The sequence below is a fragment of the Ictidomys tridecemlineatus genome, chromosome 4 (assembly GCF_052094955.1).
Source record: "Ictidomys tridecemlineatus isolate mIctTri1 chromosome 4, mIctTri1.hap1, whole genome shotgun sequence".
Classification (NCBI taxonomy): Eukaryota; Metazoa; Chordata; class Mammalia; order Rodentia; family Sciuridae; genus Ictidomys; species Ictidomys tridecemlineatus.
In genome coordinates this window covers 167,825,552-167,849,924 of record NC_135480.1, presented here as the reverse complement: position 1 = coordinate 167,849,924, position 24,373 = coordinate 167,825,552, and the positions used below count along the sequence as shown (strand labels likewise).

Sequence of the window (24,373 nt, the reverse complement as noted above, 5' to 3'; positions counted from 1 at the left end):
AACTCAGGGACACTCAACCACTGAGCCACATCCCCAACCCTTATTTGTATTTTATTTAGAGATAGGGTCTTACTGAGTTGCTTAGCACCTTGCTGTTGTTGAGGTTGACTTTGAACTTGAGGTCCTCCTGCCCCAGCCTCCAGAATCACTGGGGATTACAAGTGTGTGCCACAGTTCCTATTTGCATCTAGACAGTGTGAAAAGCTCTGAGGTAGATACTCATGGCTGGTCTGTTCTCTCCTGAGAGCTTCTAAGGATGCAGCCTTAATCTTCCAGCAAGATCTCTGTATTCCTAGTAACTTTGTAAATAGTTTAAAAAGTTATTCCTCATATTAGAATACAGAGATTATATCTGGAGTATAACCTAATGTGTATGCTAACAGTAGAGCATTTTAAACCTTAGCGTGACAAGATTTGGTGCTTCATTCTGAAAAGCATTGAAGAATTAGTGGGAGAACTTGAGGGATATAATTTGCCATGGTATGTCCAAATTCATGAAATAAACTGTGTGCACTAGATTTTATTACATGCAGAAAAAAATACTGGAATGCCCTAAATGATTTATAAATGCTGGGGAATGCTGACTTACCATCAGATCACTAAGATTAATATTAGTTCTCTTTTGTACCAGTCACCATACCAACCACATAGCTGTTTTCCATTTACAAAGTGTTTTTACAGGCCTGATCTCTATTAGTTTTCACAATAACCTTGAGACATAAGTGTCACTATCTTGAAAGAAGACAAAATTGAGGATAGTAAAGGGTGTTTGGTCCAAAGATGTTGCCAGTGGAAGTCATTGTTAAGATTTGAATTCCAGTCTTCTGACTCCAGACCACAAAAGTTCAAGAAAGATGTCTTCTGATGTAGGGCTATATCTGTGTTGCTCCCGTTTCCTTCTCTGACCCCCTTAGATGTGCCCCAGAACTTCTCTGATCCTATGTTTTTTGAATCATCCAACTGTCTAAAGAGTCTAAAGAGGCAGTGTGAAGAGGTTTGGAGTCAGTTGAGCTATTAACTGCTTCTATGACCTAGAACAAAGTTTTTATCTTACTGTCAGTTGAAGTATAAAATAGGGATAATAATACCTATGCATAACATTGTGAAGACTGAAATAAATATCAAGTCCTCAATAAATGTCAGTTTATACTGTTACTATTATATAATTAGGTTGAATAGAATTTTAAGCTTCCTAAGATAGAATCTGAGTAGCTGTTTGGTTTCTCGAGAATCTGATTTTCTGTTAAAACTTTCACAATCATGAAATCCAAATGATGAAGATGGGATAGCAACATTTTTTCCCCCAGTACCTGCTATGTGCCAAACATTTTGCATATAACCTCTTGAATTCTCATAGCAACCCTGCAGAAGCTGTGCTTGTGGTCACTGGGCTTGATTGGCTCTAAGTTTTGCCTGTGATTGGCGTCAATTTTAACCATCCCTGGTCCCCGAAAGCTTAAAATTGTACACTTTTGAAAACTAGAACTCTATTTTCCAATTTCCAATCTGCCAGCCCATTTTGGCTTCTTCATCTCCGTGCAAAGATCTCTCAATGTGTCACACATAAGTTCCCCTAGAGCCAGGGATAAAAAAATTTCCAGCCTCTGGGTCTCAAATTCACTCAGAATGGCTAAGGGTAAATCAGTCTGTTGACAGTTATAGGAGCCAACTTCCTTGAATTCAAACATTTTTCCTTTAAAGGAAAACTTTTCCAAGAATGTTTGGTCATACCCTAACTTAAAGAAACAAGAAAGAAAATGTTAATTGACAATGATCTTTTTCCTGGTATTGGTTGATCTGTCTTAATTCTTTATTTCAGTTGTTATATTAGCATTGTCTCTAGTTCCCTACTCATCTACCTTTCTCCTACCTCACCTGACATAGATATTATGTTTCTCAAATCATGTTTTTTTTTTAACCACCATATTAGAAAATGAATATTTTCTAACTGGTCAAAAGATCTGGAAATAATATCACAAATTTCTATTGAATTGAAGAAGTGTTTTACCTTTTCTCTTGTTACTTTTAAAATGTCGATAAAATTATTAAAATGTCTATTATAAAGATTAAATGGGTCAACTGAGCTCTTATAATAATTTTGCCTTCACTATCTATTTTTAAAACGGTGGTAAGGTTAGATCAATCCCATCCCAAGTTTGGGCCAAAGATTCTCCTTTGTCCTTATTGCTAGCAAACCAAGCCAGTCTGTACTGGTATCTAAAAAGCCTTTAAGAGAACATTTATTTTCTTTTTTTTAAGAAAAAGAAAAAAAATCTTAAAAGGTATTTCTTTCTTTTATGGATTGTGAGTATGTGGTGTCATTAAAACACACCAAGTAAATTCCTCTCTTTCCTTATCTTCCGCCCTTTCTACTCTTGCTACTGAAGATCCCTATTATGGTTTGTATATGAGACATTCCCCCAAAAGCTCCTGGGTTAACGTAAGACTATTCAGAAATGAAGTGATTAGATCATGAGAGCTGTAACCTAATCAGTCCATCCTAATTTAAGTAGACTTAACTGGGTGGTAACTGTTGGCAGGTGGGTCATGGCTGAAAGGGGTGGGTCACTAGGAATATACCCTGAAAAGGTTCATTTTCCCTGAGGTCTCTTACTCTTCATCACTCTTTGCTTCCTGGCCATCATGAATGGAGCAGCTATCCTCCATTACACCCTTCCACCATGATGTTCTGCTTCAGCTTGGGCCCAGAGCAATGGAGTCAGCCCACCATGGACTGAACCTCTGAAACCATGGGCCACAATAACCTTTTTCTCTTCTAAATTGTTCTAGTCTGGTATTTTGGCCACTGTGATGAAAATCTGACTAACACAAAAATTGCTACCAAGAGTGGGATCATTGCTGTGACTAACCTAACCCTGTGGTTCAGCAGCCTTTGGATCTGTTTTGTAGAAACAGTTTAGAAAAGTTTGGAGATGCAGGCTGGGGAAGCCTTAGAGTGTTGATAGCGGAGTTTAGTGGGCAATTCTACTTGGAGCTTCAAAGACTAGAATGCTAATAAGGAATGCTGAGAGTAAAGATTGTGCTCATTGTGAGGTTTCAGAGGGGAATGAGGATTCTGTTGTGAATTGGACTAGAAGACATTTGTGTTGTTTTTTGGCAAAAGAATTGTGTATATTTTGACCATGTGCTGAGACTTTGTGTGAGGCCAAAGGTGATGGACTAATTAATCTAGTGGAGAAAATTTCAAGGCAGTACATTATTCAGTCAGTGTCATGAGTATTGCTAACATCTTTTAGTCAGGTTTACTGAAATAATTGGGAGCAGAAAGCAGAGGAGAATTTTAAAATTGCAGTTTGGCCAGAAAAATAGTGCCTGTAAATACTGATGACAAGGAAGGTTTATTGTTGAAGATGTTACCACCACTAAAGAGAAGTCAAGTACTTTGCACAGAAATAATAGAAAAGATGGCTTGAGGCTCAAGGGTTTAAAAGCAAAACTCCTTTAAGAGACCATGGGGTGGGGTGGGGTTGTGGTTCTGCTGTAGAGCACTTGCCTACCATGTGCAAGGCACTGGGTTTGATTCTCAGCACCATATATATATATATGGTCTTAGGGAGTTGTTTCCTCTTTTTCAGTCACCTAGGCACTCAGAGGCCACTTTAGCCATGATGCCATGGGACCTAACTACTGGGGCAGCTGAGTTCAGTCCTTGGTGCCAGCCACATGGTGCTGATTCTGCAGGAATGCAGAAGGTTGGAGTTAAGGAGTCATGGAGGTTTCCTTGGAGATTTCAGTGGCAGGTCTGGAAAGCCAGACTAAGTGCAGCAAAATCGGAGTCCCTGGGGGTGCTCCCCAGGTGGGATGCATGAAGCTGTGAATGTGAAGCCAAAACTGGAGTGGAGACTCTAGGAACCAAAAGATGCCAGTAATGTGGACTGTCTTCTGAGAAAAGATGCTGGCTATGGAAAGGCCAGGCTGAGAAAGGTCATGAATGCTGGGCCAAAGGAGCAGGGCTGCCCAAGTCTTTTGGAGAGCACATCTTACAGGCATGTGACCTAAATGCAGTATGCAGAGTTACAGGACCCATTTGCCTGGCTGGGTTTTGATTTTGTTTTGGTTCCATCCTTTCCTTTCATGCCCTGTTCCTCCCTTTTGGAACGGAAATGTTTACTCTGTGCCATGACATACTGTATGAATGTAACTCACTTTTGATTATTACAAAGGCTCACAGCCAAGAGTTTGCCTTGAGTCTCAGATGAGACTTTGGAATTAGAATTTTGGGAAACGCTGGAACTATTAAGACTGTGGAACTCTTGGAAATCAACTAAATGCCTTTTGCATTGTGAGATAGACATGAACTTCTGGGGACTAGGGGCAGAATGTTACAGTTTGGATATGAGGTGTCCCTCAAAAGTCTAGGTTAATGAAAGAATATTCAAAAATGAAATGATTAGATTATGAGACCTGTAGCCTAATCAGTCCTTCCTAGTTTAACTGAACTAACTAGGCAGCATCAGGCCAGTGGGGTGTGGCTACAAGAGGTGGGTCACTGTGTACATGCCCTCGAAGGGTTCCTCTTCCCTGCAGCCCCTTCCCTTCTCTCTGCCTCCTGGCCACCATGAGTGGAGCAGCTTCATTTCACGACATCCTTCCACCGTGATATTCTGCCTTGGGCCCAGAGCAATGGAGTTGGCCTGCCATGGACTGAACCTCTAAAACTGAGCAAAAATAAATTTTTCCTCCTCTAAATTGTTCTGGCCTGGCGTTTTGGTCACAGCAATGAAGATGTAACAGTCCTCCTCTGGTGGGACATGGTAAACTATTATGGGCCTTTGCCAAAACTACCTGTGCCTTCACCCATTTCTGCTATTGCTGTTGCAGTAGCATGTAAGTGGCATAAAATATTTTCATTTTTGGAATTCTTACTCATACTTTTAATGCTAGAATGTTTGCATTCATCACAAATAAAGAAGCAGATGAGACAGCGAGCATGCAACTCAGTTGGGTATTGAAGTGCTAGAAAATGATGGGGAGTGAGGGTCAACATTCATACTTGTGTAGGGCTGTTCCTCCTAACTTCGTCTGTGTTTAGAAATAACATGGGTATTTTGAAACTCTGAAATTGTGCATGTCTTTAAAGATTCATGTGAGGCAGCCCTGTTTCCCCCAACTGATTTAACAAAGTGCAACGATACAGCAGCACTAAGTTGAGGAGGTGGGTTAGTTGGGAGAAAAGAAAATAAAACTGCTTATCAGACAGGAATCTTCTTCAATTTGAGGGTTGTCTTGTCAGCAAATATAGCATCTACTGAGATTAGGAATAAAACAGTGCACAAGGGTGGACAGAAAGGCAGCATTAGGCACATCCTTTAAGAAGAGCATGGGGTAGTCAGATGATGTTCATTTTATTCGCACACACACAAGTCTAAAATAAAAACCTAATCTACTTTAATTCAATATTTGAAGTGTAGGAGGAAAGTTCCAAGGCTATTCTAGCCATAAAGAGAAAAATAGAGGGGGAGGATGAGAAATCACAGTTGTCATTCTTTGGTTCTGAAGAACAGGAATTTTAGATAGCACAGAGGAAAGAAATAGTCCCTTTGAAAGGGAGACGGACTTGTTCCTTCAGGGGGTGGGCATGTAGCTGCAGAGCAGCCCAGAAGTTCACATATTCATACTCAGTGAGTTGGCAGTGAGCTTCAGGTTGAAGTAGAATCACCAAATAACTATACTCAGGAGGTCTGATTTGGTTTCACTTTTGTGGTTTCACTTTAATGTAAAGTATTCTTTATCCACTGTCTTTTATTAATTCATTCAGCAAATATTCAGTGAAGTTGGCTCTGTGCCAGCATTGTTCCTGCTCCTGGGGGCTCTGATCACAAAGATGACATTGTACCTTCTTTGTGTAGGATGTTTCTGGGGCTTTTATTTATTCTTACAATACTGGGGATTGAACCCAGGAGCTGTACCACTGAGCTATACCCTCAGCCCTTATTATTTTGAAACAGTCTTTGCTAAGTTATCCAGGATGGACTTGAACTTGTGGTTCTCCTGCCTTAACCTCCCAAGTCCCTGAGATTATAAAGGCGTGCACCACTACACTGCTTGGGGAATTTCTCTTATGATCTTCTTGTAGTGAATTGCTGTGCCAGCTGGTCCTTCCTTCCCCACAGATGAGATTTTGAACTTTTTTTTTTTCCTCCACCATGTGTCAACTTTGGTCCCTGTTGTTCCTGGTCCTTTTTACCCTTTCTACTCCACCAAGGTGTCTCAGAGGTGGTCACAGCTGAAGAAGATGGAGTTCTCCGGAGTGAGTGGGAGTTGTTTCATTTCTTCCTTATCCTTGGCAAGGACTCTGATTTTCAGCTAATGAGGCAGAAGACATCAATAGGAAAAGAAAAATAAGAACTTATGTTGCCAGTGTTGCTTAGTTACCTCATCAACATTCCCTTGTAGCCCGGCTGAATTCTCTTGGCATATTTTGTAATGCATTATGGTTTATTGCTAAAATTGACCTATTAAGCATAAAATATGGAGAATGCATGGAGTTTCTGTCAGTTTTATGTTGTTTATTTGGACTTCCGTTTTCTGTTTCCTAAGATCTTACTTCTTGTTGTCCTTTTCATTCCTAACCTAAGTAATAAGCCCAGAGAGTCATGTTGGTGGTATCCATGGTATCCACTCTGGTGCATTAAGATTATAGCATTAAAAAGCAAAATCTCAGCTTCACCTCAACTCTAGACACAAAATTATGAGCTCTTCATAGACAGGACCCAAATATTAATTAATTAACCCTGTGTCCTTAGTGCTTAACCCTGGCAAATAAAAGGTCTTTAGTAGATGTTTATTGTTTGAATGAGCAATTAGTTTCAAATGTTTCTTGAGAATCAGCCTTTTAATAGGTACTATTCCTAACAAAATTTGCTTAGATTTTGTACCCAGGGTGCAAAACTTAGAACTTTTCATTTTCTTTCTGGACACTAGACAAGGACAGAGAATAATCACTGTGTTGTTGCTAGTGCTACATTTTACTGAGCCCAAGAAACTTCCACACATGTGACTGCAGTAGCAGCAGCTGCTTCCCATCTGGCATTATGAAAAGGTATACACTGGGGACTTCCTAGGTGCTGGGTGCTGTGCTATCCAAATCGATCCAGATCAAAAAACGGGGTCATTGTCACCATCTGCCAAGGCAGTTGTATTCAAAACAGTGAGTCTCTCTTCACCCCCTCCCACCAATTATATGCACATTCAACTGAAGAGTTGAAGCAAACTGTCAGCAAAACAACTGAAAGTTTATTTGTTTATTCCAGGCAGGCATCCCTCCAACTGCAAGCTTCTCAAAGCATATTCTTCTAAGACTTTGTTAAAGTGCACATTTAGATCTACTAGGTCTGGGGTGCAGCCTGAGAGTGCATTTCTAACAAAATCCTTTAGTTAGGTCAGGCCTTGATACTTCAAGTGTCATCCATGGACCAATAGATTTGGCATCACCTGGGAGCTTGTTAGAAATGTGGACTTTTAGCTGCCATCCAGACCAGTTGAATCCGAACCTTCATTTTAACAGGAGTCTCACATTAACATGTGACAAACATTGCTCTAACCATTTAATTAGCTGTCAGAATCAATCACAGATAGGGTCCTAGTTGGGATAGGGGATGGAAAGTAAGGCCAGGAGTGCTCCGTGTTCCCTTTTTCATTTCAAAATCTATGCCTGACACTTAGCACAAGACACAAATGATGCCTCTTTGTTCAGTCATTTGGTGGCATGATGAATCTGTTCTTACCCATCCTGATTGCTGTTGTCTTTAAGCATAGGGGCCCACCTGACCAACCATTTCCCTAAGAACTTCCTTGTAGAGGAAAAGTTTTCCCCAGAAGAGTCAACCTCATGATCAGCCACATCAGAATGATTCACAGGTTCAATCCAGCACTAGGAGATCAGAGCTTCTCTGTGCTCATCTATAGAATGGGGATGATGATACTGCCCATTCTGGTTTCCCTTATAGCCTTATTTGTGAGGAAATTGAAAACAGGAGCAGGAACTTTGAAAACATAAGGTTCATAAGGTGAAAACTGCTTCAGTGAGAAACCTTCATGTGTGTTTCAGTGACAGAGATATGGGTTCAAAATTTAGCCTTCCCATCTCATAACCTTGTGATTCCTAGCAATTATTCCATCTAGTTGAACCTCCATTTAAAAAATAAATGGTCATAACTTCAACCATACAATGTGTGGGGAGGATCAGGAATGTTAGTGATATACGTGGAATTTAATAAATGGTGGCCAAGAGCTACAGTTAAGAGACTCAGCTGGGAAATAAGCCTTCAAAGATGTCTTTCCCCCCAAGGAAGCCTGTTAAATGGAGACAAAATGAGAAGGTCACTTTAAAGCTGGTTAAGTTTTGAGTAAACACCCATCTAGTTCAAGAGACTGATATCTTGAAGTTTGTTATTTAAGTATGTCTAGAAGAAAAAAAATCTCGAAATTTCAAACGAGATTTAACATTAAAAAAAAAATTTCCGAGTACCAGCCACTGAAAGATTTTGAAGATTTGCCATGATCATTCTGTCCCATTCACATGCTCCCATCTGAGGTGACAAATAAACTTTGTGGTGTGCACGAGAACCTGGCACATGTAATGGTGTCCACACAAGTGGACACTCCAGGCCACAGGAGACAGCAGAATCATATAAAGCCATGAAAGAAGATGCTCTGAGGGCCGTGGGAATGGATGGTACCCTCATTATCAGAATAACAGAACAGCCAGTCCTCTTTACTGGAGACGTTGGAAAGGCAGCTGCTGGGTTGTGACTGCTTCACTCTCAGCAATTAAGCATTGGAGACATAGAGGGACTATTGTCTTTTTTTTTTTAAATCCTCACCATTCTCTCTCTATCTTCCCAACCTCTAGCTCACCCTTTTATTTTGGAAATGCCCTTTTAAGACCCTCCATTTTTCTCAGGCCTGTTTTCAAGCAGGCTAAGCGTTTGGGAAGTTATTCTTTTGGGCTGAGATTGCCCCTTCCTTTCCCTAGAGTCCACAGCAGTTTCCCTGGAGTGTGATTTTACAGACTGCCTCAGGCAGCGAGCCTTGTGACCTGCTTTTCCACATGGATCTCTTTGTTGGGGGAGGCACTGAATGCTCAATGACTTTGAGAAGGAGGGAAAAGAACCACCTCCCAGATAGGGTATTTCAGTGAAAACCTTCTTAGCAAGATGGCAGGGTGGGGAGAGAGGAAGTGAGCAGGCAGAGAGAGTGCAGGGAGCCACTCAGCAGTCTGGCCAGCAGTTCTGAGCAAAGAGCAGCATCTGTAGGAGGGAATGGAGATTTCTCAGGAATATTTTTTTTTTGCCTTAATAACTTAAGATCAAATGCATCACCAAGCCACTTGATTATGGGACAACAGAATCCATTCCAGGTGGGAATAAAGCAGTTCAGTGGGATTGTGCTTCAAGTCCTTTTAAATAGATTCCATGATGGGCTCTTCTGAATCTGTTAAGAGTATGACCTGTGGGTGGGAGCTCTCACCTCCAGCACTTTAAACTAGTAGTCTTTGGGGGGAATGTGTGAATAAAAGGTAAAAAGAGATAAAGCTCTGGCTAAAGGGATATTCATGAACCGGCAGGTTGAAGGCAGGTTGAAAGATATCACTTTACATGGAAAAATGAGAATTCATACCCCATTTGAATCAAATGTATGATATGTCAAGATCATTGTATTGTCATGAGAAACTAATAAAAGAAAAAGAAAGATATCACTTTTTATAAAATCAGGTCACATGGAAAGAGCATTTCCTAGGGGGTCAATGAAAGAATTTCAGTCCCAACTCTGTCCTCTTCTAGTTGTAGAACCTCGTTAGGCAAGTAATTTTATTTCTTAGAGATTCAGGAAGAATACCTGCTCTAAATTTACTGTAGCTGCTATAAATCGATAAACTTCACTTAATTTTTTGAGGGTCAAATGAGACAATTGGAGAAGAGAACCTTGAATACTTAAAAGTTGTTCCATCCAATATGGTAGCCAGTAGCCACATGTGCCTGTTTACATTTAAGCTAATTAAGATGCAGTAAAAGGTAACACAGCCACAATCCAATTACTCATTAGACACATGCGACTATTGGCTATACCGTATTGCACAAATATATATATGTGTGTGTGTGTGTGTGTGTGTGTGTGTGTGTGTGTGTGTGTATAACATTTGCACACTATCACTGAAAGTTCTATTGGACAACTCTGTGGCAAAGTGCTAGCTAGGCTATGATATTAAGAATATAAAAAAGTGGCATATTGTAGGGGTGACATCCTGTCATAATTAAGAATTGTTGGAGAAAAACAAAATTCACTCAAGTTAGATGAATTAAAATAAGGGATTTATTTGACTAATGTAGGAAAAACAAATGGATCCCAAAGGCAGGAAGCACAGCTAAGCTTCAAGAGGATTTAGAACCACTTCCTAGATTATTTGAGACTAAAGAAACCACTTTTCCTTTCTCATTGTCTGTCTCCTTTTTCTCTTCTCCCTAAGTCCTTTTGATCTTTTATCTGTTTCTCTGAGTGTTAATAACTATTTCTCTCACCACCTCCTCCCCCTCTTCCTTCCTTCTCTTCTCTGATTTCTTCCTCTTTGGTTTTACAGTTCATCTTTCTCAACTTCACTACACATGGTCCAAATAGGGCTCAACCAGGCCCAGTTTTCATTACCTTTCATGAATCATATCCAACAAAAGTTGGAATTTGTAATTTGTAATTTGATTCCAAATTCCCTGGAGAGAAATTCTGTTTAGCCAGCTAGGTGAGATAGCCACTCCTGCTCTGATCATCTCTTCCTGGAAAAGGAGGAGTAATGATATACTTACTCAGGAGGGGCAATGGAGGAAACTCTGAAAAGGAGACTATAAAGGTCATTGGCCCACACACTTGCCCTTGCTACCTTAGAGAGGCCCATTGAGCTGTGATCACCCAGAGAAGAGCCAGCAGAGATTTGACAAAGGTGGAGAAGGAAGAAAGTGATGCCTTTTCTTCTGTAGTCATTTGTATGGTTCACTGCACCAGTGCAGATTTACAGGTTTAACTTCCTGTCTAAATACCTAAATAGAAGCCCCACAGCCAGGAAATGGTGCCTAAGCCTCTGTTCGTTCATCCGTTCTTCCTTCCTTCCCTCCTTCTCTCCCCTTTCCTTCCTCCTTTCTTTCTTTCTCTCTTTCCAGGGATTGAACCCAGGGGTGCTTAATCAAAGAGCCACATATCCAGCCCTTTTTATTTTTAATTTTGAGACAGGGTCTCACTTAGTTGCTTAGGGTCTTGCTAAGTTGCTGAGGCTGGCTTTGAACTCGTGATCCTCCTGCCTCAGCCTCCTGAGTCACTGGAATTACGGATGTGTGCCAACATGCCCTGCTCTGTGATTTCTTAAATGCAAACAGACCACTCACAAATTCCCTTCTCTTCTGCCTTTAGGAAGGAACATGAAGTTCCCTTGGATATCACTGAAGAAGAAGATGGGAGGGGCCATTTAAGAGAGATTATAAGTTGGAGGCTGCAAGGCTGGGGCCAGAAGGCTGGCAGTGGAAAACGCTGTTGGGCTGTGATCTCTCTCTGAAAAGTTCCAAGTGCCTTTTTGCTTCCTGTCAAAGAAAGGAAGAGAAGGAGGAAACCATGTCTATAGCCCTGAAGCAGGTGTTCAACAAGGACAAGACCTTTCGGCCCAAGAGAAAATTTGAACCTGGCACACAGAGGTTTGAGCTGCACAAGCGGGCTCAGGCATCCCTCAACTCAGGCGTGGACCTGAAGGCAGCCGTGCAGCTGCCTAGTGGGGAAGACCAGAATGACTGGGTGGCGGTGCACGTGGTGGACTTCTTCAATCGTATCAACCTCATCTATGGCACCATCTGTGAATTCTGTACGGAGCAGACCTGCCCTGTGATGTCAGGAGGCCCCAAATACGAGTATCGGTGGCAGGATGACCTTAAGTATAAGAAACCGACTGCATTGCCAGCTCCCCAGTACATGAACCTTCTTATGGATTGGATCGAGGTCCAGATCAATAATGAGGATATATTTCCAACATGTGTGGGTAAGTCCATGACCAGCTTCTTGGGCTTTATTTGTTTATTTTTTTGATACTTATCCCTACCCAAGCTCAAAAAGTGTGCAGAAGGGGATTCTCCCCAGCTGCCTGTGATGCTGGACAATACCCATGGCAGTGTTTCCCCCAATTCTATTTTTATCTTTTCTTTTTTCTGTTTGGAGATTGAACCCAGGGGCTCTGAGTCATATCCCCAGCCCTTTTTAGCTTTGGTTTTGAGATAGGGTCTCACTAAGTTGCATAGGGCCTCACTAAATTGCTGAAGCTGGCCTTGAACTTGTGATCCTTCTGCCTCAGCCTCTCAAGTCACTGGGATTACGGCACTCACCATGATGCCCAGCTTCTCGAATTCTATCAGTCATAAACCTGTAATTTTTTTTCTCCATACCTAAGAACCTTATTGAAATTGGCACTCACCATGATGCCCAACTTCTCAAATTCTACCTGTAATTTTTTTCTCCATACCTAAGAACCTTATTGAAATTTTAAAAAATCATTTATGAAGCACTGACGATTATTGTGTGGCCCCCAGTGGTACTTGCGTCACATGCTGGAGAACACTGATCCAATGTTAGATTTGATCTTATTGGCTTTCTTAGGTCTAGACTCCACACTTATCCAGTAATCTTGGTAAGATTTTTGTTTCTTGATTGATTGACTACTTAAGGTTATATTGATTCTGGTGCATTACTGGCAATATTATCTTTTAGGATTAATAAGCTCCAGTGTGGGAATCCATGAATTTGTTTGGGGAGCAAACAAATAGGGGTTCACATTTTGGGGAAATGAAGATCCTGGCATTCTATTCCAAGCTGCACTGTTAACTCCAACCTTTGTGTAGCTGCTGGACCTGCCAGAACTCTTGAAATGCAAATGCTTTGGTTTGTTTTGTACTATAAGCCATGAAACTTAAGAGGAAGGACCAAACCTTCTCTGTCTCTTGCATTTCTTTCTGCTGTGGAACATTGGTGGGCTAAATTTAAAATTCAGTGTTTTATTCCTGGGGCTCAACAGGAATGAACAATACTCTACTTCCATTGTCATATCTGCAGTGCCTAGTACAGTGTCCTGAAGCCTGTGGGGGCTCTCAGGAAATATTTCTGGAATGAGTGAATAAATATTGTGCTATTAGAAAGCCTTCTTGAAAAGCTCTGAGATGACTGAGGCATTTTTTTTAAAAAAAAGTATTTGAAGCATACTGTTGAAATCACTTTTAGATGGGGGGTGTCCCCATGAGGCATGTGGAAAGTTGAGAAGGGCCACATGGAAGTAATTAAGTTTATACCAAAAAAAAAAAGTGTATAAATTGATTGGTGTCGTATGGTACATCTTGAAATATTCAGCACACAAACCGATTTGTCAGAATCCTGTTGCTGTGGCTTTTCCAATTCCCTCTTTATCTCTTGTCTCTCGTAAGCAGGAAGGAGGTGGACTGTATGGTAGTGTGCATAGAGGCACAGAAGGTAGATTAAAAAAAAACTCCTCTGGGCACCTGGGAGGGATGGGAATTCCTCAGGCTCTTGTCTTTTTGCACTTTCATTGACTGCCAGAGGCTACTTAGAGTGCCGGGAGGAATTTTCCTCTTCCAGAAAACTTAGAAACAATGGGCAAAGCTCTGAGCAGAACATATGATAATAATAAAGATAGATAAATGTGCACAAAGATACCTTCTCTTTGGTCCTTCCCCTGTGCCTGCTCCTGGATACTTTGAACTCTGGGCACTCCTTCCCCCTGGCAGCTGTGGTTACCAGATAGCATTGCTGAACAGGAATTGCAATGAAGAGCCATGTGTGTTACTTGAGAGCAAAGCAGCTTCTGGCTGTCTGCTTGGAAAACAGGGCATCATAGGAGGTTTTAGACTTTGGAGGAAATGGGTGGATGCCTCCATGTCCCCCAGAGTCACTGACTTTGCTTTCTTTTTCTAGACATTTCCTTATTCAGTATGCTCAGGGAACAAGTCGACTCCTCTGTTTCAGTTCTGTCTAGTCCGTGCTCCATAGCACACTAGTATTCTGAGAGCTTTTACTATGATTCCCCCACCCCACCCCCATGGAAAAATACATCTGGGAAATACTGAGTGAAATTGATTTCTTTACCACAGGACTTTTAATATGTCGCTGTGCGTTATAAATTTCCAAGAAGAGAATACTTTAGTATGTGGTGTTTCCTAATTTGACCCAGTATCTTTATTTTAAAAAACAGAAGAAAGATTGTCATCACCTTTTCGGAAACATTAAGCTATATAAGTTAGAGTCATCAAACTTTTATTATGTCAGAATTACTTGGGCCTTCTGTTCAAAATACAAATTCTTGATCCTTCCCTTTAACAACTAAGTCAGAATCTCTTAGGTGAGACCTAAAAACCTGTATTTAAAAAAACAAAACAGAGATTTGATAAATTGTGTATAAAGGTGTATTAAGAATTGCAATGCAAAAAAATTAGGAATGTAATGCACTGTATTGTGATGTAAGTAAGAAATAATAAAAAATAAATAAATTAATTTAAAAAAAGGAAAAAAGAAAAAACAAAACACAGAAAAAAACACTTGGATTGTGCAGAGGGGAGTGAGGGAAGGGATGGGGTAGTGGGGATGGGAAGGACAGTAGAATAAGACAGACATTATTAGGCCATATGCATGTATGATCATATTAGTGGTGTGATTCAGTACCTCGTACAGCCAGAGGAATGAGAAGTTGTGCTCCATTTGTATACATTGTGTCAAAATGCATTTATTGTCATGTGTAATTAATTAGAACAACAACAAAAAAAGACTATAGTCACTGTGTGGTACAAGTGATCTCAAGAACTTAATCCTTTTAGCTAACTGAAATTTTGTGTCCCTTGACAAACATCTCCCCAGCTACCCCTTCCCCAACCCCTGGTAGCACCCATTCTACTCTACTCTTACAAATTAAACTTTTTTGGATTTCATATATAAATAAGATATATGTTATTTGTCTTTCTGAGCCTGACTTTTTTTTTTTTTTACTTAACATAATGACTAGGTTCATCCATAAATGACAGGATTTTCTTCCTTTCAAAGACCGAATAGTATTCCATTGTGTATATATGCTACACTTTTTTTATCCATTCATCTACTGGATATATACAACTTTATGTATACACCATGGTTTTCATTATCCACTCATATACCTGTTGGCCATTTGCAAGTCTTGTTTTGAGAAGAGTTTATTCAGACAGATCCTTTGTGTATTTTTATTTATTATTTTTAAAATTTCTATTTATTTATTTATTTATTTGGTACTGGGAATTGAATCCAGGGTACTTAACCAATGAGCCACATCCCCAGCCCTTTTTTAAAAATTTTGAGACAGGGTCTCTCTAAGTTGTTTAGGGACTTGCTAAGTTGCTGAGGTTGGTTTTGGACTTGTGATCCTCATCCTGTGCCCTTCTTAGTTGCTGGGACTACAGGCTCCTTTGGGTATTTTTAATTGAGTTTTTTTTTTTTTTTTTTTTTTTTTGGTGGTGCTGGGGATTGAACCCAGGGCCTTGTGCATGAAAGGCAAGCACTCTACCAACTGAGCTATATCCCCAGCCCTTTAATTGGGTTATTTCTGATGAGCTGTTTGAGTTCCTTATGAACCTTCAGTTTTCATAAACACACACCACTCTTCTGTTAATTGTAACCACCCAGAATTCTTGTTCTTCCCACGGAAGCATTCAGTTTCCTATTCTGGTTTTTGCCCCATGCTCTCTCTATAACCATCCACTTCTCTGTCTAGGCAATCCTTGTGCATCCTTGGAGGCCCAGCTGAGAGCTATGTCCTCCATTGAAGCTTTCACCCATTAGAATGTGAATCCCTTAAAATTTTAGGAAACGTCCTATGCATTTGAATATCCCAGCACAAAGTCCAGTCCTCTTACTGTATAAATGATTGGATGGATGGACAGGTGGATGCAAAATAATCTTTTCAAGTCCCAATATGTATATGGCACTGATGGACAAAGCAAGTGTAACACATGTCTCTGAATCTCTTTGTCAACATTCCTGGTTACTTTCTGCACCTTGTTTCTACCTTGTTTCGTTTTCTGTTTAGCTTTTCCAAGGTGAAATGTTAGGAGTCGATTAAAAAGGACCAGCATCCCCCATCACTATGAAGACATTCATCAGCATCCCACATATCTCTGTGATTTGCTCTCAGATGTTGTTGGTGTCTTTTGGACCTACTTTTAGGAGCCACTTTCTCTTCTACACTCCATTTCAGCCTCTTCTTCCTCCCCCTGATTCTAGCCTACTTTTATTCCTTTTGATCTTTGCGCTGTCATGACTCATTATCATGGAAACCATCAAGATGTCTGTCCAGATAATGTTAAAAAGAATTCTAGGCAAACAGCAGATCTCTGGGAGGGCAAGAAACGGGGACTTCTGCTTAGAATTTTCAGCTTTCAATCCTGGGCATCTTTCTGTGTTCCTGCCTGGGGACTGGGAGGGGGGGGTCAAACTTCACTTCCTCGCCACTGTGATCCAAGGAAATGGAACCGGAAAATACCAACAGCTGTGAAGGCTTCACCCTGAATTAGGAATTACAGGATATAAACGGCTGTTGGTCTCTGCCATTGAAACACTAAGAAAGGCTTTCATCTGTTGCTAGATTCAAGTTTAACAAGGAGACCCATGCCGGTCCAGAAGTCCAGCTTTCCCCGATGGGAGAATACCAAACAGATGTGGCTCCCTTGTAAACCACAGTCTCCTCCACTTTCCCTTGAACGCCTAGGGCTTCCTTGGTAAGGAACTCAACAGATGTTTCTGGGAAGTCCTTAAAACAGCGCAAACTTCAGAAGCAAGGGCTATCTCCTGGATTCTCTCTGTAACCACCTTCAGAGATAACAGCCAAGACAGAAAAACAGAAAACCACAGACATTTAAAAAAAAAAAAATTCTGTTGCTGTCTAATTAGAATAAGTTCTGTGTTCTTGCCTCTCTGGCGTCCCTGTTTTTCTGTTATATAATAAGGTAATATTTTAGTTCTGAAACTCAGGGAAAAAATTGGGTAGAAAGCTTAGAACTTCTCTGACTCATTTGTTTTTTGAAAGTCTTTGAAAAGGAGGAATAAGAACACATAAAACACAATTACATAAGCTCATCCACCTCTGTGTGTGCGTGTGTGTGATGTTGTTGTTGTTGTTGGTTTGTTTTTTTTTTAATAAAATGGGAGCCAGGAGTGGAGCCCCCTCTTCCCTGCCTCCCCCAAATAGTCTTGTGTCAGGAAAGATCAGGGAAAGGAAGAGGGGAAGTGAATTCACCTCTATGGAGCCTGCTGAACACTAGACAGTACCTGCTACTTAGTCTTTCTTAATTCCTACAGTAGCTCAAATGGAGTAAAAATGAAGTTAACCTTCTGTTTTACCAGTGAGAAAGCAGACATTTAAACAAGATAAAGGGCTTTCTTACTCTTGCACTGCTACTACAGAATTTAGGAGTCAAGAGTTTGAGTTTAGTCAAAAATCTGTGCTGTCATCACACTCTACTATGGTTCATAGTGTGTATCATTATTTCACAGATCTTCCTTCAATGGTTGGAGGCTTTTCAATGAATGGTTTTAGCTAGACGTGTAGGATGGAGAAATTTTCATTTTTTCCCCCCTAGAACTTTTAAATATATGGTTTTGGTTTTGGTTTTTGCTCCTCTAAGAAAAAAAAAATCACCACCAAAATGCCTCGGGAATGTGTCCAGGTACTGTAACTTCTGTGTTCCCTTCTGAGATGGGGCAGAAGATTCTTTAGTCTCATAAAAACCCATTGCTAGTCCACCATTCCCTGCTGCTACTATTCATTCATTCATTCACTCACTCACCCATTCAATGAGTGTTTGCTGTGCAGGATCAGGTCTTGGTTTAGTTACCAACAGAGCAAAGCATCCAGAGTCCCTGTCTTTGAGCAGTTTGTATAATGTCCAGATGGCTGGTTGCTAAAATCACTCTGCACATTTTTCTAACATGAGTAGTTTATCCAGTGGTCAGATGCACTGTGGAAATGGCTGTATCCCTTTGGCAATCTCTCTCATGAGACCACATCTGATTTCATCCTCCTTCAAAATATTGTGGCAAGGAATGTGAGAATGTAAAAATGCCCCTAGGGATGGGCTTCTCAGACTTGGGATAGTGAAGGGTTCAGTTTATAATTAGCGTGTATGTTTTAACTTTTAAATTTTCTGCTGTGTGTCTCCCTTATATTTTTAAGTTTAGATATAAATCCACTTAACTCTGGCAAGACAAAAATGTGCATTCAACAAAATGTATTTACAGTATGGTAGAACTAGCACTGTAGACTCATAACACAGATTTGGGTTTAATTAATTAGCTCTGCCCTTTATGAGCTGCTATGTGATGTTATCTCTTAAGTTTCCATTTTTCTGTTTGTTAACTAAGGATTATAATCCTGACTTTATCATGCCATTGTAAGGATTAAATGAGACAATATGAGTGTAAACACATATCCCAGAGTTTGAGACATGAGTTACTAAAAGTAATATATGTTAGTGTTCTCCCCTCCACCCCCAGGCATTTCTATATAACTATTAGCCAAAATGCATGGAGAATACTAGACAATTTCTGCAGAATAATAAACTGTATTATTTTAAGACTCAATAAGATTTTACAAAAAGTATCAGACTTCCTTGCTGAATCACTCTGTGATGGAAATCACAAATTCTTCAGGTTGTCATCTTTCATAGGCTTTGGAAAATTCTACTGTTTTTTTGGGGGGGCTAGACCAAATCCTTGCTTCAGGGATGACCACCTAAATCTTTAGAGAGACAGCCACTAGGAAGGGTCTTTATTGTTGGTTTTCAAAAGACAAGAGTGCTAAATCTGCTCATGTTCAATATCAAATCAGCTAACCACAGCAGAGAGTGAGTGCAGATTAGCTAGAGAAGTCAGGGAGTGCCCACTAGTCCCATCTAGGGCAATTCTGCTTATTAAAACCAATGTTGGGTAAGGTTACTTGGATTATATATCTCAAAAATAGAGTAAGGGTCCTCAGACCATTACTGCCAGGAGTGGAGCCCCCTCTTCCCTGCCTCCCCTGAATAGGCTTGTGAACTGGGAAGTGTTTCCAAGGCTCTGGAAACAGGATTTGCTTTTGGAATCTGGTAAATTGTTTGGTTCCTAGGAATTTACTAGTTGGGAGGGCATAAAAGGAAATTTGCCACTTTCTGAATTCATACTACTTTAATATTTTATGTATGGTACATCATTTAATCTGTAAAACAAGTTCATCAGGCAGTAGTAGTATGATTTCCATTTCACAGACCAGAAAAGTGAGACTCAAAAATATAACTTGCAGAGGGGCTGGGGATGTGGCTCAAGCGGTAGCGCGCTCGCCTGGCATGCGTGTGACCCGGGTTCGATCCTCAGCACCACATACCAACAAAGATGTTGTGTCCGCCGAGAACTAAAAAATAAATATTAAAAATTCTCTCTCTCTCCCCTCTCTCACTCTCTCTTTAAAAAAAAAAATAAATAAATAACTTGCCGAGGATCACACAGGCAGCACAGAGAACACAGCTGGGCTCCAAAGCCCTGTTCTCACTACACCAACCTCCCAAGTCCATGGTGTTCTTACCCCAGAGTAAGCATTGCCCTTGGATTTCCCCTGCCTATTGCCTCAGTTGTTGAATCCTCTCTAAAGAACATCCTAAGAGAAAACCAGCAGTCACAGGAGGGCCTTGCAACAGGCTCCTACATTTGATGCAAATTATTGCAGGTGGGAAGTCTAAGACTCTGTGTCTTTCAAGAACTTGCCTCTTCTAAAATCTGATAGTACCCAACTTTGTTCAGTTGCTTGTTTGTGGAAAACATGCAGAGACAGCTGAATCTACTCCCCTCCCCCAAACCTCCACCACTGCCACTGGAGAATTGATGGTTCATTGTGGAGGGTCACAATTCTACCCTTATATTGCGACCCGATACTTTAGTGACTTGTTGGCTGAGTTAATGAGGACAGTGTTAAATAACCATCCCTTCTCAACAAATCCCAAGAGATACCCCTTGAAAGAGCCTCCAATATGCTAAGAAGCAGAGTAAGCCTCAGTGGAGACAGAGGCTTGAAGACAGTCCTGTAAGTTAAGGCTAATCACCTGCTGTCCCGACTTGCTCTGGGTTCTCCATTACCTGTGCAATGTAATTTTAATGGGCCATATCTCAGGTGACAAGTTGTTACATCTCAGCACCAGCTGGGAAGGGAAATTGGGACATGTGATATTCAGTGGAGGCCAGCGATTAAAAAAATAAAGGCCATAATTGAGTAGGGAAGGTGGCATCTGCTGCTCCATTAGTGGCTGGTCACTTGTAGCCATGGCATCAACAAAGGCTGAGTCCTGCAAGCTAGTGGTGCTTGGGGAGGCAGGCCAGCTCAGCACCAAGTGTGAGGGGACGTAGCAGCAGGGCCCTGACCCCAGAGGCCTTCTCTCTGCTCCCCACCAGTGCCCTGCCTCCCCTTTGGATTGACCAAGTACCTTTGTAGGCCTAGAGAGGTCTTACCTGTAGAGGCCTCTGCAGAGGAAACCATTCTTTAAAACTTCATGCTAATTTCAAATTCTAATTGATAATTCTATCTGTGTTTCCCCTCACATAATCAAGTTTTCCCCTTCAGTCTTCTAGTGAAAGGGATGATCTGGGAAGACAAGCCAGTTTGGGAAGGGAGGAGGGGTGGTTAAAGGGAATAGACATACTAGTCCCTGTAAGACCTGAGTGTGATCCTAGTCATCAACTTTTATTAGCAAATGTTTAGTCTCTCTGAGCCTGTTTCCTTATCTGCAGATGCATTGGAAAGTACATACTTGGTGGGACTGTTGAGAGTATTAAATAGCATGCTACATGTAAAACACCTGGCACAATGTTGGGACATAGAGTGGCTAAGGTTGAAATGTTAGTTTCCTCCATATCACACAGTCTCAGTGTGATGAAGTAGACTGATCAGATGAACGGAACTGAGAAAGGAAGGAACCTCAGGGGAAAATTCATAATTAGATCTAGCCTTTGCGCGTGCAGTTGATCATTCATGTTCCCCTCATCTTTTGCTCTATCTTGTGGAGCCAGTGGAAGGAACAGTAAACATTGCAGGGATGAGACTGATTTCCCTTGGCATTGACAGCTAGAAGCAGGAAGGGGTGCACAATAGAACTGGAGAGGACATTTCACATGTGCAGCAAATGTGGCCTACACAAAGTCACTTTCACTTCTTGTTTTTGCTGTAGGCAGCAGCACCCAGCTTGACACTGTAGAAAGTAGAGCCTGGTGAAGTGGTTGCTATTGTGCAAATATAAATCGATTGATGCCACTGTATAATGTATATTAAAGAACAAATGTATTCCTGAAAGTCCTGAGGTGGCTACCTCGTTGTGTCACTTGGCCAGTATTTTTAGTTCTCAGGTAAAGTTTTATATTGAAAGAAAGCTTGGCAAAGAATCCTGAATACATCTTATAGTGATACGTTTAATGGATCCTTTAGAAATTAAGATGCCTTCTCAGGAGACAAACTGATGTCTTAGCTATTTCTAAGGGGGAAAAAAATGTTCTTTGACAAAACAGTAGGCTTTTAGTGATTCCCATCACGCTGCCCAGGTCACCAGCATTGGAGAGCAGTGATGATTTAAGGGAGAAGCTTCAGGCAATAATTGGATGTTGGTTTATTGCCCACTTCCTGTGTCACATCCCCTGGCAACCTGCAGGCAATGGCAGGCTTCCCACCTGGCCTCTGGTCTAGCTGAAGTGATGGAGCCCTAATGCCTAATGGGACAGCACAAATTGGCCTCAGCACTGGGCGATCACTAACCCTTCTCTCAACATCACTGTGATTGCCTGGCCTAGCTAGGGAACCTGCCATAGCCACCTGCAGCAGAAGGAAGAGTGTTGTTGAATATTGGAGATTCACTGTTATGGCCATCCGATATGTGGCCATCCCATAGTGGGGAAAAAGAGCTTACCACTAAGGCCAGCTGTCTTCCATGTCTCTGAAGAGAAATGTGAGCAAATATGTCAACAATTGGTCCCAGGTCCCAGGACACATCTGAGGGCAGTAGCTATGGAAGCATGTGGAATAATGACCCACTTGATTTCTGTGTTCCAGAATTAGTGTCAAGGTTAAGGGCTCATGTTCAGTTCTGATTTAGATCTTCTCCTTTCCCTGTGTGCTATGTAAACTTGGTGATCCCTGAACCTCTCCGAGACTCTCTCCTTATCTGAAAAGTGGGTAAGAATAATAAAACCTTCTTTGTAAGGCAACGAGAATTAAGTGACATCATGCAAGTCAAGCACTTGGCCTGTTCTTGTTAAGTGCTGAATAAATTTTAGCTTAATTTCCTTTTCACGGTGACATAAAAAGGGAAGACCTCTGATTTATTGTACTTTATACTGCCTGGTTTATAGAATTTTACCTAAAGTATTCTATGTCCATTTATCTCCCAGTTGAAGTAAAAATTGAGAAAAGCCATAGATAATGTCAGTTACTATAATCATGGAAAATTTTTTTTCCATATCCATTAGGCTATCAATTAATCAAAACTTGAATATCAGCTGAATAAATTCCATAGATTCCATTTTTTTGTGTGTGTAAGGCAGTAATTTCAAAGTTCAAAAAATATAGTTATATTTTAACTTTAATTACCTATTTTGGGGGCGAGCACTGTGTTCACCCCCAAATATGTATATTTTTTTTCTAATCACACAGAATCCCTGATTGACTATTATTATTGCTAATCCTATTTTGAAATAAGGAAACAGTACATTTTTACTCCCAAAGTCACCTGTATAATAGGTGGTTGATCCAGGCTTAGCATCCAGACTTGCCTAACTACAAATCTATAGAGCTTTTTTTTAAGCTGCCTTCAGTGAAATTACGATGTTTCCCCTCTCCAAAAACAGAATAACTTAAAAACAAATAAGAGGAAAGCAATGTCTATAACTCTTCATTTTCTTAAAATGATAGAGATTAAGTAGAGATAAAACATTTCTTTTCAAGTTGAAAGATTTAGATTGGCTTTTTCATATGTTTCTGTTTAAAGTTCCAATGTGCTTGTGAAAATACCTTCATGATTACCTTGAAAGAGTTTGTTTCCTTTCTTCCCAATATCCAAGCCCCATTTACAGGTGACATCTAAAAGGATAAAGGAAAAAAAAAAGTAGGTTTATGTGGGATATTTTATGTTTTCTTTCTTTTTATTCCCTACTCCTCAACTTGAAGATGAGTGAAGTAAATGGCAGACATTTCCGTTTACTGGAAACTGAATCAAATCACTAAGGACATGAAATAAGTACAATGGCTGTGTTCTCTCAGAATATTCTTTCATGAGACGAAATGCTGTGTTTGATTAGTGATTTTGCATAAGTGCAAAAAAAGAATGTGTTTCATATATATGCTATTCCTCTTTTAATTATTTAAAGTTGACCATTGACAACTCAATGGAAGAGACCAGACATGCACACATTGGTACCTTGAAGTCCAACCTAGTGCCAATGCTAATGAAATTCTGAGCATGGTCAGGAAGTGTCCTAAAAGCAAACTAAATTGTCACCGTCTTATCAAAAACCCTGGTGGTTGTTCTTGAAGTCCGAGTGCCTGGCTTTTGAGTCAACTCAGAAGAGTGTATAAGAGTAGAAGATGGTCCAGAGAGTGGCCTCTCTAATGATGAAGGCACTGAAGAGTTGGGATGCCTGTTTGGATTAACTTGAACTCCTCAGAAAGAGAAAATAAAAGATGAAATCTGTAAAATCACAGATGTAGTTGATTTTTTTCCCCTGCTAAATCCTTAATATTTTTTTTAACCACTAAACTACATTCCCCAGTCCTTTTCATTTTTTTAGATGGTGTTTTGCTGAGAATCTCATCATTTTGCTAAGACTGGCCTTGAATGTTCAATCCTCCTGCCTCAGCCTCCCAGTTGCTGGGATTACAGTCATGTGCCAGCACATCCAACTGTAACACACCATTTAGTGCTTGAAGAGGTTCAGTGTTAGAATGATAAAAGAAAGAGAGAAATAGTTTATGTAGATATGGATGCTTAGAAACTTGGTATTTCCAGAGTGGCGCAGGCTAAAATAATAGGAAGATGGATGACTGATCATTTTAGATAGCAATAAATTCTTCCAAGACAACGTGGACAAAGGGACTTGAAATGCTGTAAATTCAAATGAGAGAGATTTAGAACAGCGGTTCTCAAAACTCTTTTGGTCTCAGAACCTCTTCCTACTCTTAAAAATTATTGAAAATCCCAGAGAAATCTTTTGTTTATGTGGGTTATATGTATTAGTAATTATCATATTAGAAATTAAACTTAGGACATTTTAGAAATATTAATTAACTCATTAA

At 40.5% G+C, this 24,373-nt stretch overlaps 1 protein-coding gene and 1 non-coding gene across 6 annotated transcripts in view; one reads left to right on the top strand and one right to left on the bottom strand.

Moving 5' to 3' along the window:
• The window catches only part of Mob3b (MOB kinase activator 3B), a 186,899-nt gene that overhangs the window by 56,303 nt on the left and 106,223 nt on the right, over positions 1–24,373 (top strand). For all 5 annotated transcript variants that reach the window (XM_021732350.3, XM_005334194.5, XM_078047729.1 and 2 more), the window contains exon 2: positions 11,419–12,034. In XM_021732350.3, coding sequence (XP_021588025.1) covers positions 11,617–12,034 — 418 coding nt within the window. In that variant the 5' untranslated portion in view covers positions 11,419–11,616. The remainder of the gene's footprint in view (positions 1–11,418; positions 12,035–24,373) is intronic.
• On the bottom strand, positions 15,529–15,601 carry Trnae-uuc (transfer RNA glutamic acid (anticodon UUC)). The gene has a single exon. It is a non-coding gene; the product is annotated as a tRNA-Glu (tRNA).